General features: G+C 38.4%; 1 protein-coding gene across 6 annotated transcripts in view; it reads left to right on the forward strand.

Moving 5' to 3' along the window:
- CDKL5 (cyclin dependent kinase like 5) overlaps positions 1 to 12,229 on the forward strand; it is a 199,371-nt gene extending 187,142 nt beyond the window's left edge. For 4 of the 6 annotated variants that reach the window (XM_038377939.2, XM_038377958.2, XM_038377968.2 and 1 more), the window contains 4 exons: positions 2,950 to 3,052; positions 8,843 to 8,965; positions 10,042 to 10,158; positions 11,206 to 12,229. In XM_038377939.2, the coding sequence (XP_038233867.1) occupies positions 2,950 to 3,052; positions 8,843 to 8,965; positions 10,042 to 10,158; positions 11,206 to 11,592 (730 nt within the window). In that variant the 3' untranslated portion in view covers positions 11,593 to 12,229. The remainder of the gene's footprint in view (positions 1 to 2,949; positions 3,053 to 8,842; positions 8,966 to 10,041; positions 10,159 to 11,205) is intronic. The other 2 variants (XM_038378021.2, XM_043504487.1) reach the window with 1 other exon arrangement.
- The last annotated feature ends 3,575 nt before the right edge of the window (positions 12,230 to 15,804 follow it).

Genomic DNA, 15,804 nt, shown 5'->3' on the forward strand with positions numbered 1-15,804 from the left:
TTGATTTTCATGTAACTGCTTACCTCCAGGAGCTGGGGTTTTAAGAAAAAAACACCAAATATCACAAGATTTGTCATAAACTTGGAAGAGTTGGTAACTCTGAGTGACTATACATCCCACTTTTACCAGGCTAATCCTGTTTTTTCTTATGTTGACTAGTGTCTCAATAACTTCTTTTGGATCCTTGAAATGTCCTGGTATTCATGTCATCAATCAAAATGTTCTATTTTTTTTAATCCGTGCAAAGTCTTTGTTTTTAGAGTTTCTGCTTTAATGCTATCTCTTTGTACCTCCTTATTTCACTCATATCATATAACGAGCATGTGTTTTTTGTATCAACCATTGTTCAAGGCCAAAGCTTGTCAGACAATAGCATAAACAATATGAGTTTCAGGAGTTGAGCACCAGTCTAATCCATGCAAAGCCACTACATTGGCCCCTTGAGCAAGCAGGGATTGGGCAGTGAGAGGGCAAGTACCTACCAGTCTGTTTGTCCATCACTTTCCTCCTCTTTATAGAGTAGAAGGAAGTGAAAAATAGAGCTCCATCTCCCTTCAGTCTTCTCTGCTGCTACAGGCAGACATTTTCTGACCCGGATGCAGTGAATCAAGGATGGGAGCCAGAACAAAGAGCATCTGAATATTTCATTACCCTGAAAAAACGGTGCCAAAAGTGTTTAAGATGATTGCATCTTCAAAATCAAAACTAAATAGACAGTGACTCTCCTTTACACGGGACTTGGAGGCAGAAAAGCCATGCCAGGAAATTCTGCGTTAACCAGTGTGTTATAGCGCCAACCTCTGTGGCAACACAGAAGGGTTTATATATGGGCCAGTGGAGTGGTATAGACCTGGTCATTCGGTTTGCAATTTACATTGGGTCAGTTTTGTTATTTAACTCCCGTGTTTTGAGGAACGGCAGGCAGCAAACTGTCCTGTTTTCTCCCACTCTAGCTCTCTAATGGTAGTACGTGCACACTGCATACTACAGGGTGAGGCTGAGGATTCCTCAGTGCCACTTGCTCAGTCCACAGCCTGGTGGCGTGGACTCTGTACTTTTAGGATTTGGCCTACAAGTTAGGGAAGATCGAACTATTTCAAACCACATACTTTTGTGTCAATAACTGTGTGTGTTGTCCGTATTACGTTACCTCTGTGATGGAAGGCATTCGTAAAGCTATCGGTAGTTGTCAGAGTTTCCCTCCCCACTCTGAACTCTAGGGTACAGATGTGGGAACCTGCATGAAAGACCCCTTAAGCTTATTTCTACCAGCTTAGGGTAAAACTTCCCCAAGGCACAAACTTTTTGCCCTTGGGGGGTACGCTGCCACCACCAAGTGGTTTAACAAAGAATCAGGGAAAGGACCGCTTGAAGTTCCTATTCCCCAAAAATATTCCCGTAAACTCTTACATCCCCTTTCCAGGGGAGGCTTGAGAATAATATCCTAACCAATTGGTTACAAAGTGATCACAGACCCAAGCCCCTGGGTCTTAGGATCATAGAGAAATCAGTCAGACTCTTAAAAGAAACAGAACTTTATTAGAAAGAAAAAAGGTAAAAGAAGCACCTCTGTGAAATTAGAATGGAAGATAATCTCTCAGGCACTCAGATTCAAAACATAGAGAATCTCTCCAGGCAAAACTTTAAGTTACAAAAAGACACAACAGGAATACACATTTCCTCCAGCACAGAGACTTTCACAAGCCAAAAACAAAAGAGAATCTAATGCATTTTCTAGCTAGATTACTTACTAACTCTATAGGACTTGGATTGCTTGCTTCCTTGATCTATCCCCAGGCAGAGGTATCACACAGACAGACAAAGCCTTTCTCTTCCCCCACCCCACATTTGAAAGTATCTTGTCCCCTTATTGGTCATTTTGGTCAGGTGCCAGCCAGGTTACTTGAGCTTCTTAACCCTTTACAGGTAAGAGGTTTTTATAGTACTGTATCAGAGCTTCTTAACCCCTTCCCTTTATATTTGACAGTAGTTTACTCTTGAATTTCTTCCAGGCTGCATTAAATGGGTGAATAGTTAGAAGACAGCCTTTCTGCAGTTTTGCTGTATTACCAAATGCAAAAGGCTGGATGGAATTGGGAATCCCTAGTAATGTGATGTATTTTAAATATATAACATCCAGAAATTGAGTTTAACTTCTGATATAATGAACTTACTTTGAACATGGCATATGTCCTAGCCTTTTCATCCATATGAAAAATAAAATTTGTAGTTGTTTTCCTTACATTTAAAGTAATCTGTTGCTGATCAGCTCTGGATCACAGAGTGTTTGGGAGCCTGACATTTAAAATTCAGGCTTAGCCACAGAAATTTGGAATTATTGCGGTCTTCACTTGCCAGCAGTGTCCCATGATCCAGAGAGAGACCCATCCATAAGAAAGTTTTAAGAGGAGCTGTTAAGTAGAAGTGAACAACAATAGATCTCCGTAGCTTCTGCAATGATAAATTTGGAGCCATGTCAGCAAAGCTCAAGAATTTTTGTAGACAATCTTTTGTTTCAGTCTTATGATCATTACAGCTCTTGTGACCCTCAAACAAGTGACGGGTGAATTAGAACTGATTTTATCTGATATAATTGTTTGTATATTTGCTCAGATATTAATTTTTTTTGTAATATCTTCTCTGTGATGTTTTTGGTTTGAATATAAAATCCCAAGTGAAAAATTAGACAAACTAAAGTACCCCAAAGTACCTCCTTGGATATTTTTAGTTAACCATTTTAACCTAACAGTGTGTCCCTTATCTTTCCATTTAATTAAGAATGTTTTATCTATTAGTTTTATGTTAATCCTTGTGCCATAAAGTAATAAAATATTTTTAATATCTTTGGTTTAAAAATATCTGCATTCTTTAACCTAAAATCCAAAGATGATCTATGATGACATAACATCCAAAGATTTTTCTCTGACAATATATTTTTTTCATGTTTAGGAAAAGTCCTGAAAATGTTAACAGTCAGTCAGAGCAACTCAAGGAGAAGGAGAAACCAGGTTTTTTCAGGGCAATAAAAAAGAAAAAGAAGAAATCTCAAACTGTAAGTATACTCAGTAGTTTCTAAAATAGTATATATTTTCCATTGTTTTGGAGCTGCCACCATAAAATGAGCTAGCCCATTGCTGTATTGTTATATTATGTGTGGGCATACCTGTGTACATCTATTAGCTTTTTAACTTGTGGAAATAGTCTTCTTTTCCTGTTCAGGATTTACCTGTTTGCCTATTCAAATGTTTACTTGCTAAGGAGCTATAGTTTCTACATTTATTTGCTTGCATCCAGGACCCCTGGAATTCTATTACATTTCAGGTAGAGTCTGGTTTTCAACTGGAATGCCTGGTGGAAAAGGGACCCTGGTGGCTCTGGTCAGCATTGCTGCCTGGGCTGCTAAAAGTCCAGTGGGCAGCACAGCAGGGCTAAGGCAGGCTCCCTGTGGCTCCCAGAAACAGCAGGCACGTCCCTCCAGCTCCTAGGCACAGGGGCTCCACACGCTGCCCCCGCCCTGAGCGCCGACTCCATAGCTCCCATTCACCAGGAGCCACTCTGCTGCTGTTTTGGCAAAACTATAGGTAATATCAGATGCTGGAAGATGTCTGTCTTCAGATTTAGGCAGATAAGATTGCCCTACACCTAACTACACCTAGAAGGTTTTCTTCACATCTGCATGGACTGTAAATATGTAGGCTACCTCACTCATCAGAGCAAACTTTACTACTCATCAGTTTAGTTAGTTAGCTGCAGCATTTAAGATCCCTGAAACGTTTCTGTGATAGAATCACCAGCTGGCTGCAAAGCCATATTGGAATAATGATCTGATACTGTTTACATACTGTACACTAAGATCTGAATCCAAAGTCCATTGGAAAGACTCCTATTTATGTAATTGAACTTAGGATCAGGCAGTAAAATTGGGTAAATGTTAAAAATTAGATCAGTGGGCTTCACAAAACAGCCCATACTACTGACTGGTAAAATGTATGTGAACAGAAGTTCCATAATGTAGAGCGATTGAATTGTTGTTTGCTGTAAACTTTTGTTTGTGACTTCAAGTAAAAAAAAAAAATTGACAAATAAAGAACAACTTGAATGTTGCTAAATTTTAAAATGGATTTTAAGATTTTAAGTCTAGGGAGATTGGGTTGAGAATATTTATTAGTAAACAAAGATTATGGAAAAAAGCACACTTTTTCTTCTAGTAAATAAAAAAGAAGGAAAGAAGCATGTTACTCATAATGGCTATACTTGGCTTTCAAGGCATTGGTGTTTGGAGAGAGTATCATTATTGGAGTATTTGTAAACTGTTTGTATTAAATTGATAGGGTCAGATTCTAATCTCAGATGCATGCTGTGAATGATCATATATCTAGAAAAAAGAAAAGGAGTACTTGTGGCACCTTAGAGACTAACAAATCTATTTTATCTAGAAGTATCTTCTGCTGTGTTGGTTTGAGAGGGAGGATTTCACTGCTAGAGCAGTGGACTTGGGATTTGAGCTTGATTCCAAGCTCTGGTGAGACCTGCAGTTTGGCTGAAGCAAGTCACTAATTTCTCTGTGCCTCAGTTTGCCTTCTTAGGAATTGGGAGAATATATTTCCCTACCTCACAGGGACATGGGGACAATAAATATTTTAATGATCAGATACTGGAGCTACAATCATGATAGAAAAGTCTATAAATAAAAACAAATGGCAAGTGTTTTGTGGATATATTGTGATACACGCTAGGAAGCTGAGATTAGAAGCTGTCCTTTAATAGTATCACAACTTGCAACATATCAGTCTTCTGTCAGCTTCAATGTTACTTATAGGCCTGATCTAACTCCTCAAAAAGAAATGGAAAGACTCCTGCTGACTTCAGTGAGAGTTAGAGCAGGTCCTATACAGAAGCAGAGATCTCACCTTTTTAAAATCAGATCTTTACTCTCATAACACTCCTCAGATCCTTTCCAGAGCCAAGGATTCCAAACGTATATCTGACAGAACTGAGTTTACTCTGTGTTTTGGGAAAGTTGGGAGAGAGGAGATTAATCTGGTTGGTAGCCACAGCTACAGTAATCTTATGTCAGAGTATTTTTCATCACAACCTCTGTCTATCTCTCTGTGGTGTTTTGGCTACAAAATCAGCAGAGTGATGCATAAATAAACCTTTTAAACTGGGCTAATGAAATACAGACTCTGGGTCTGATTTTTCTCTCATGCACATCAGTATTTATACTTGTTTAACACTATTGCCTTCAGTGGAATCATCCTGGTTTACACTGTGAATGACTGGAGAAACAGGCCTGTTGTCGTCATCACACAAAATGGGCCAGAGTTCTAGATGATATCATGTGGGAGAAAGGGAAGCTGCCATGATTTTAGCAGCAGTATATCAGCTGGCACCACATAATTTCTACATTGAACTCTGGCTCAGCAGATCGCTACTCTTGATAGTGCACTCCTCGGAGAAAGTAAGTGACCTTGGTGCTGTGTGCAGCATACACTTCTTAGGATCATGGTTCAAGTTTCTATAAGGGACTTCTCCCGCAAATGCCCTCAGTTTCTTTCCTACCATCATAGTTGCAGGTTTCCGAACATGTATTTGATTAATTTATATTGTGGTATCAGTCCACTGTCTCTTTTATCTGTTTATCTAGTTTATATGTTAGCTGTAGTTTGAAGACAAAAATTAAAAGTATTTAATCCCCCTTTTTATAAATGAGTGTTAGTATTGCTGAAGGCTAGTTAGATTTGTGCTGATCTGTTTCCAAGCTATTTGTACCTGCTGTTGCATGGGTATGAAAATATTCATGTCTACTCTGTTGCCCAGCTAAAAGTTGATCTGTTGCATGACAGACCCAGGTAAAATATCTAGATCTAAAAAGTGTGATTATGTGGTAGTAAAATGTTCATAACAGATGAGCACACTGGATGCAAGTGGTGGTTAGTGAGAAGGGTATTTCCTAAAGAGATGCTGAATTTGCACAGGTTCTACGCTACTCTGGTTCAACCTGTCAAGGAAGTAGTGTCTCAATCTCATGTTGATGATAGAGACCTTGAAAACCTAGCATATAAACAGAGTCCACCTTTTCCAGACTAAGACCTGTGCAGCAGTTCATACAGCATTAGATTGCACTGCACATGAAGCATTCAAAAAAAATCAAGCACTTTGATCTAAGAGCACCAAAAAAGTCAATATACGAGGGTCTACAAGTCTTATATAGAGTGCTTACTTCTGCTGTTCTCCATTCTTAATAAGAAGTGGCACAGATTTGGAGCCAGAGTCTGATAAGAACCATAAAACCTGGTCTGGGGACCTGCTGACTCCAACTGGGTGTTTGGATCCGACAGGTAAGCACTGAGGCTACATCAGTCCCAGTATCAATAGCCTTCACCTCTTGGCATTGATGGCTCCCTTATATCTGTGTACTCAATCTGTTCTGATAGTGAACTGAAAGAGACAGTGATCAGTGTGCCACTCTGTTTGTTTAAGGCAGTGGGAAATCATCTAAGGGTACGTCTACACTACCCGCTGGATCAGCGAGTAGCGATAGATCTATCGGGGATTGATTTATCGTGTCTAGTGTAGACGTGATAAATCGATCCCCGATTGCTTTGCCATTGACTCCTGTACTCCACTGCGGCAAGTGGCAGCAGTCGACACCGTGCCATGAGGACACGAGGTAAGTCAACCTAAGATGCATTGACTTCAGCTACGCTATTCTCATAGCTGAAGTTGCGTATATTAGGTCGATTCTCTCCTCCCCACCCCCCACAGTGTAGACCAGGCCTCAGAATATGAGCAGACCTAAGGATCTCTTCCAATTCCTGCTTCTGTATCTCTAACAGGACTGCTCATAGAGATTATCTCAGGTTATGTGTGGACAGTACTCAGTGTAAGGTATTCCTGTTTGGTTTAGATACAGTTCTTTGAATTTTCACCAAATACCAGGCAGTTGAGGCAGCCCATCTAAAGCATCAGGATGTTCTATTTACTCCTATCTGGATGACTAGCTTCTCAAGGCCCAATCTCCCCTTCTCTTCCTACTCTGAGAATCTAGGGGTTGGGATAAACTAGAAGGCTACCTTCACTTCTATGCAGAGATTGGCTTCTGTAGCAGAAACTCTTAACAACGCAGCGTTAGCTGCTTTTCTACCACAAGAAAAATTCATTGACGTTCGAATACACGTTGCTCATAAGGATACAGCCTCGTGGCAAATCAAGTAGTTTCTGAGATTCTTAGGTCTCATGTACCCTTGCAAGGACATAAATTCACATGTCTACTTCAGAATAAACCAATTGCAGCCAAATGCAGATCAGGGCTTTGAAGCCTCATTTGAGGCACTAAAAATTGTAGTCTGAGAAATCAGTCTGCAAGCAGTGCCTCTGTGAGCTGACAGTGCTTCAGGACGCACTCTGGCCTGCTTGGCGCTACCGGACTTTCTGTGTCTTTTGGCAAGATTCATTTTGCCAAAGATCTCCAGTCCTAATCCTTACCCTTTCTCCTGCAGAGAGTTGTTCCTGATAATTGTTCTCCCAAGAGTAGGGTTTTCCAGAGGCAATTCTTGAAGGAGTAAGGAACGTTAATTGCCTATTACTGGAGTTCTCACAAAGATAGTGCCTCTGCAGAGCCATTCCCACCCACTCTCCTTTCCCTCTTGCTTGGAATCCTTCCTGATGTAGCATAAAGGAACTGAGGATAATTAAAGCCTCCATGGCTCCTTTCATAACCTAGAATCAAACATTTTGATCCACATGAGGGGTTGTATGCAGTCTCAACAGTCACTGCTTTCCACATGGACCCAGATCTTGTAGCATTATGGCACATACTCCATGTTGTGGCTCTGAAGAAGCAATGTACTCGAAGAAAGCTAGTTATATTTGAGCACCCTTCATGGTGATCATTTGTTTTTGTCAAAATTTGCTGAGTTACAAATAGTGTGAATCTTCAGACCATAAGATTTTAAAGGCTCTAAGCCAGCTAATGAATCTTTTGTCCTTTATTTATACAATTTCTAGCTAGAAACTAGAAGCTGAGATGTTTTAAAAATCTTGAATTTCACCAATATGCCTGTCTTTCTGTTAATTAATGTTATACAGTCTAAAATACTACACTGTCAAGTTTTCCTTTATAGGCAAAATAATACTGCACATATTTTATAAATTTCCATTGAGAGGGAAGTGTATCCCATTTGTGATTTTTGACAGTGGATATTATTTGTTTACATGCACCCAGTGTCATGACTTCTGGTTGTATTCTCATACATTAAGAAACAAAATGTCAGCCAGTAATCATGCAACTGTAAATACCATTTTTAAAGGTGCTTTATTCAAAATTAGAAATACTAATGCTTTTGTTTATTTTTAAAATAGTTAAAACATATTACTATTATTAATTGTACATCTGGAAAATAAATATTACATACAGTTTCACAGAACATGCAAACTTGTGTAGTAATATTTCTGCTAGTAAAATATCATTGCCACAATCATGGGATTGAACCACAGTCCACTGAAGTTAATGAGAGTCTTAAAATGATTGATTTCTGTTGATTTGAATAAGACTTGGATCAGGATCTGTAGATCCTATAAAGCATCAGTCTGAACCTAGACACGCATTCATTATTATTTGCACATTCTTTACATGTATAAAGGTTTAGTGATACCTGGGATTCCTTTCGTAGGCATCCTTTTCTTCAGAATAGCAGTCAATTTGAACTTTTCCAGAAAGTATAGGATCTGTTAGTTATTGTTCATATTTAAAAGTACCATTTATGCATGAATATGCCAAGGACAGATCACGTCATTGAAGCCCTATTTATGCATTTAGTTTTTATATCTTATATTGCAGATAGAATCAACCAACGGGGAGAATCCAAGCATCAAGAAATCCCTCTTTCCTCTTTTTAATTCAAAGAATCATTTAAAGCATAGTTCTTCTTTGAAAAAGCTTCCTGTAGTCACTCTACCCATGGTATTAATTTTTAAGTACAGTAGCACTGAAAAATGCTCCAGTAAACTTTTTTTACTGACTACAGCAGCATGAATTATATTTTCATGGGGTCACATTTTCTTTAAGCCAGTTAAGTATCTTGGACCAGTTCCATGAATTCAAATACAATCAGCAGTCCTATCAGAATAAATCTAATAAAAAGGATTCATAATTGAGTAGTCAAAGATGTACTCAAAATATAATCTATCCAGTTGCTAAGAGAGGGAGAGCCTGGACTAAGACTAAAGAAGGCAAATTCTCCTGAAATCAGTTACACTGTAAAACAGTGACTTTTCCCTTTTTGTTTGACCATTAAACATAAACTTTAAAATAATTTGGTTTATAAATTGTATTTATATTTTGTTTACAGATTGTTCTCTCATGTCCAAATTTAATTTAATCTGTAACTGCAGACTCATTGAAAGATCAATTTTTATTAGCTTTTGCTGTGGCTGGATTTTTCTTTGTTCTAATTGTTACTGGTGACCTTTTTTTAATGAGATCTAATTTTGGTTGTTTTGTTTTTGTCTGTTATTCCATGGAATTGTGGTATGAGGTAAATCCCTTATATATTAAAAAGCTTTACATATTCTTCATCAAGTTTTACAGACACATACATATGTTGAACTTGAGGATAGGGTTCCCCTGCGTTTGTAGCAGCAAGACTCAGCAATATACCCAATTAAATACAGTTTTGATCTGTTTTCATCCAGAACAAAATTTGGCTTTACAGAACTGGCCCACGGTCTTAACTGCTATATGGAATGCTATTGAAATGAGGATAAGGCACTGCAGGTCTTTTTGTAGGCTTTTTAAAATGCTCTCTCTTCCAGCAACTAACAGCATGGGAATGCTTTTAAGGGTTGCGGTTGTAACAAATCTGCATGATAGCCACAAATATTATCCTTTTAATATGGGGGAAAATATGGATAGGACATTGCAATTCGGCTGCAGTAGTGGGCTTCACCTGCATTGTATAATTAACTAGGAGTGGGGGATGATTCCTACACCTATTCTTAAGGACCTACTGAAATCCCCTGATTACTATTATGTTGCAGATGCCCGGTAGTGATGGTCAGGATCTTTTGGCATTACAGAAAGCCATTCACTCTTCCAATCTCCAGAGCAGCAGACAGGATTGGCATCCTGAGAAGATGATAGAAATCCAGACTCATGTAAGTGACATTTTCTGTTCTGTTCAACCTCTGACTGTGGTGTCTTGACAGGCATTTTCTGCAGTGAACAGAAAAATTGCATTTCCCATTATCCTCCACTCCCTTCTCAGTCATGTGGCTACCATTCTGCATAATTGTTTGAGAAGTAAGGGACATGAGACAGGGAGAAGAACAGTGTATTGCAATCTATACAGTACATATCACCTGCTGGAAAGACATCACAAACCTTCCTCCTTCCCAAACCTTGGATTCGGGGCAATACCAATAGGACTATAGGAGTGGCAAAAATTGCCTATAAATCCAGAATGGAAGCCATAATAGTCCCTGTGTCCACCTTTGAGGCTGCAAAAGCTTTGGTTATGTTTTGGCATTAGAGGCGCTCTCAAACAAAACCGGAATATTTGGCCTTGTCTACATGCACACTTAGTTTGAGGCAAACTGGGGTGTAAATCTACCCTATGCTACTCTGCCACGCACTATGTGTGTCTGTGGACCATGCTGCTTGCTGGGCACTAAAAGTTCTCTAGTGTGCTTTGAGCCACTCCACTTTGAAACAGGAGCCGATCAAAGCACACTGCAGAAATTTTAGTACACAGCAGCATTCACTTGGACGCTTAGTGTGTGGGGTAAGCTTACATCCCAGCTTGCTGTGAACTAAGCGCTCATGTAGACATCCCCCTAGAGTTTCAAAACCAGACAGGAGAACATCATTGCAGCTGCCATGTTTTAAAAAAATAATTGGTGGAACAAAAGTTTTTCTACTGCAGCTATCTCAACTGCTGAGGCACAATAGTAGATACTGATCATAACCACCAAGCACTTGATGTATTTCCGTATTCCTGTACAGTGGGTCCTAGTCAGTGGATTGAAATGAAATGTTCAGAATTAGTAAACAGTAAAAGTGACGAAGTCCTGATTTTTTTTTAAAGTTAAACTGGTTCAGTTTAAGATATGCCCAAGGCAGCTGATTTTCCTACAGAAAGGCTGGCATGCTCATATAACAGCAGGGCATAAGACCAAATGTTTCCCTCATTCTTTGTCTTCCAGAGTCAACCTTTAAAATCCCTTCGGAAGCTGTTACATCTCTCCTCCTCCTCAAATCATTCCATCCCCTCTGAATCCCGCTTCCAGCCCTTACCAAGTCAGCCAGCCAAAGCTGCTTTTTCTGAAGTGCGAATTCACCCCATAAGTCAAACTTCCAGTAGCAGCAGCAATGTGCGGCAGGAGTCCCAATCAAAAAGCAGGCCGACGCTTCAGATACCAAGCCAGATAGAACCAAGTTGGCATGTGTCTCCGGTGAACAGGAGCGCTAGTGACGGGACTTCCTACTCTGATCAACTGCCTTCCAAGAGTGGACAAAATGGGCCCACGTATAACCGAACAAACCGATCCCGAATGCCAAATCTGAATGATTTAAAGGAGACAGCCTTGTAATGGCACTCCCAATCGTACACCGATTAACACAGGAATTTGAGTTGAGGGTTCGGTGGTGGTGCCAGTGATAGTAAGACTGTATTTTCAGCTTTATAAAAGTGTGCAATATGTACCTGTGGGGCTATACCGTTTGGCACCACACTGATAGTCAGGGATCATACAGTAAAACAAGATGAATGATTAATTACCAGTCATCAGAAATCTCATTGGATGATAGTGTGTGCAGTTCAGGGAGAAGAAATGTGTTGCCATTTTTTCTCATTTACATTCCAGCTCAGTGCACGTCTCTGTCTGAAAGCTGGGAGATTTTAAGTATGTACTGGCACTTAGGGGGTGAAAAAAAATTAGTGTCGAGACCTATGCCCTTACTACATATTTTGCTGCCTAGTTAGAACAGTGGGGTTTATGTGATACAAGTATCCCTGTTAAGGGTTAAAGTTGAATTGTATGTCTTAAATTTGTTTTTTAAACTTCCACATTTGATAGGATTTGTAATATTTATTTATGATGAACTAATATTGTACTGTTATTATCATATCTCTTCTGTTACAATGTAAAGTTATTTTGAGCTGTTTGAAACATTGTGAAGCAGTGCAACAGCTACCATAGTTTCTATAAAAACTAACAGTAACATTTATATATTGCATCAGGAGTATTTTATTCTTATATATATATATATATATATATATATATATATATATATATATATATATATATATATATATATATATATATATAAATGGTAAATAACTGTCTGATTTTTTTAAATATACTCATTTAAAAGAAAAGTATTGTTATGACACTATCTGCCATATTTTTATACATTTGTGATACAAAGTGCAGTATTATACTTCTAATAAAAGGGAGTTGAATGTGGATATAAGTGTGACTGTAACAGTATGAATCTTGCTCAGCTATGAGAGCGCGGTACTATAGGCATTACTATTGGTAGCAAACAAAAGTATAATCATTTCAAAACTTTATATTGACTATTTTGTTGGAGTTACTGGCTGAATGTAAGAGACTACAGAACTGTACAGTAATCTGAATGTGATATATTCTCCCCTAAATGTGCACTTAGCTTTCCCATTAGTGTCAATGGGAGTTATGCATCTGCATCAAGAGAGTAGAAAGCTTGGTATCACTTATTTTTGTCTAAAGGGAGAAAGTGCCCCTTTGCCACAAGCTAAAGCAGATGCTCTTCCACTTAATAATAGGGTGAAGACCAAAGAAATCTAGCATGAGTTGCAAGTGACATGCCAAAGTTGTAACACTTACACATCGCATGGCACTGCAAATCATGTCATAATCTTTTATGCATCTATGTATTTTACATTTGGTTTAAAAGTCTACTAACTAGAAAGATAAATCTTGTATTTAAAATGCTCTTGCACTTTTTTTCTTCCGGTTTCAGGATATACTAAAAGCTACTAAAATAATGATATTCAGATAGAGGTGGGAATGGTGCCGGGCAGCTTAATTTCTCCTTGTAGCTCGCTATCAGAATAGTCCCATTCACAGTCAGTTTCCAGTTTCTACAAAATATTAGATGTGAGGTTTCAGTCTCCTGTAGAAGATTATGAAAAGAAAAGGGATTGCCTTTATAACAATGGATTTTAAGTGTAGGGCCTGATTTCCCCTCTCACACTAGTGTAAATTAGGAGCAAGTCCACTGAAGTCAGAAAAGTTACATTGGTATAAACTTGGTGTAGGTGAGAGGAGCATCAGGCTGTAGTGTCAGAACAATACAATCTTTCCTACATTTAAACTAATTCGTTCAACTCTTGCATCCGTCTGCAGTGTAGCTCACTTTCTGCCTGTTGTCTTCATATATCAATTGTTCTTACAGATGTTTTGTCCTTTCCAAAAAGAAGTCAAGATGAGCATGAATGTCATAATTCAGCCACAGATATAGATTCAAAAACAGCCATCTAGTAATATCTGGAGTTTCTATTTCATTGCAAAAGGAGGTGATGTCCAAAATAATGCATTTAAGAACATTAAACAAAATTGACACGAACACTTGCAAAATCTAGCTTATAGGGTACAGTCTGTTTCAGGTTTTCACAGTATGAAAAAACAAATCGGTAACAAGTTTTGCAGACTATAAAGCAAGAATTCTAGATTTCTCAGCTGCCTGAAAGAAATGTGCATGTGTTGTTTTTTCAGATTTTATCTGATATATGTAATATATAAACACTATATATTATATATAATATACATGTGGTGGGTGTGAAACAGTGCTTTTTATGTCTTAATAAGCTCAGTAGACAGTAATGCAGTTTTTAGTTTGAGAGTGGGGCTCTAAGCAGTATTATATGAATGTCTGCAAGACTGGTAGTGTCCGGGTTTGGCTTTTTAGTCTTATAAGACCTTCTTTTTTTCATTAAATAATACATCACTTGCATTTTGCCTCTAAAAGTCTTCTTACCCTGCTGGTAAAGCTTCACATTTGGATAATCATATTGGGCCATTATGCAGATTTATAGGAAGAACAGAAGCCTCCAGTGGATTTCCCCTTAGCATGTGATAAGCTAAATAAGAGAGATTACTAATTGTACTGTCAGTCCTTTAACATCCTTATTGCAGCTTCAAATGTGATTCCGAAAATATACAGAATATTTGGTGGTCCAAATTTACGAGATCTCTATCCTGTACCGCAATTTCCTCTTTAGAAACTTCTACAAACCTTGAAAAATTAAAACTGATCAGTAAACTGTATTGAATGTATGTAATTCTCTTCATTCTGTTCGAAAGAAAGTCAAATTCTCATTTTGCGAACTGGTGTTGGTATAAATGTTCCCATATTTTTAACCCTGCCTAAATTCCCAACATTTAGTGTATTGCTAAGACAATTTGGCTAGGGCTCCCAAAGGAATCTTGTTAGGATAATTGAGATTTGCTAACTCTTGAGTAGAGAAAAGCCCGTTACAGAGCAAACGATTTTTCAAGTGTGAGTTTTGCTTTTCACTGAGATTATTGGTCTCTAGGTGTAACTTTGCTTTATTATATATCCAGTGGATTTACTAAGAATAAAGCGGCTAAATTAGGGTTTAAGTTTCCATTCCTTGTCAATTTGTTTTGCCTTATGATGGTGTCACTAATGAGAACATAAAAGAAACAAGTTCATAGGAATTAATTAGGGTCATTTATACAACTCAAGCTGACTAAACTTGTCTATGAGTTTGGCTCTTGTAAACTGAAAAATAGGCACTTTAACCTCTTTTCAATTAAAATTTATACTCTTTACATGGACTTAAACTAGACTTTCCACAACTGTCATGAAAATTTGCTAATCTGGAGACACAGATTTTTTGCCCTTATGACCATGATAATGAAAAAACTAATTATCTGGTACTCACCTGTTGGGGGGGAAAGATACATATTCTGAGCAAATAGAATTGTACAGGGCTGGTTGAAATTGTTAGACACTTTTCTTCACTAGCACATTCAGAGGTTCACTGTTCCCTCTGGAGCACCATCACTGTTCTGATGCTAGTAGAGGTCATGATCTGAGAAGAACAGTGGGTAGCACTCTCTGCTTCAGGAAGTCAGCCTGCTGCCTCTACAAATTCTCCCAACCCACAGAGTTCAGGACCACCTCAAATTCTGATTTCTTCTGCCAGATCAGATCCAGCCTTATGAACCAGATGTGTAGGTTCTAATGTTTCTGAATTTGAATGCATGTTTAGACTACCATTCTCTTAGATCAATGTAAAGACAGGCCTCAAATTGATTCATCCTCAGATAATTTACAGACCTGTTGCCTTCCTCTCTCACATAGGTTTCTCGGGGAAAAGGTGGGTTATGCCTTTGAAGAGGTGGACTGGTATTGCAGAGGCTTGAGATTTTTTTGCCACTATTAAGCATTCCAGTTGGGTCTCTATGAAAGATCATCTGATCAAGGAAGTTTGAAAAGCCACAAAATAAAGACTAGATTTTTATTTTTCTCAAGTCCTTACATGTGTGAGTTTACTGTACTGCAGTGGTCATCCTTAAAAACTTGCCACTTGCCTTAAATAATCTGCAGTATTTTAGGCATTCCTTATAATAGGAGCAATGTAGTTTAGCTAAGGTTAGAGATGAAGTTATTTATCTAAAGTAAAATTGGCAATCTTTGAAGGGTGACCACCAGCCAGAAAGTCAATTGGGCTCCAATTCTGGTTACAGTTGTTCATGATCCTAAAACAATTTGGGAGTCAGGCAGGTTTT

This window comes from Dermochelys coriacea, chromosome 1 (assembly GCF_009764565.3).
Source record: "Dermochelys coriacea isolate rDerCor1 chromosome 1, rDerCor1.pri.v4, whole genome shotgun sequence".
In the NCBI taxonomy this organism is placed as follows: domain Eukaryota; kingdom Metazoa; phylum Chordata; order Testudines; family Dermochelyidae; genus Dermochelys; species Dermochelys coriacea.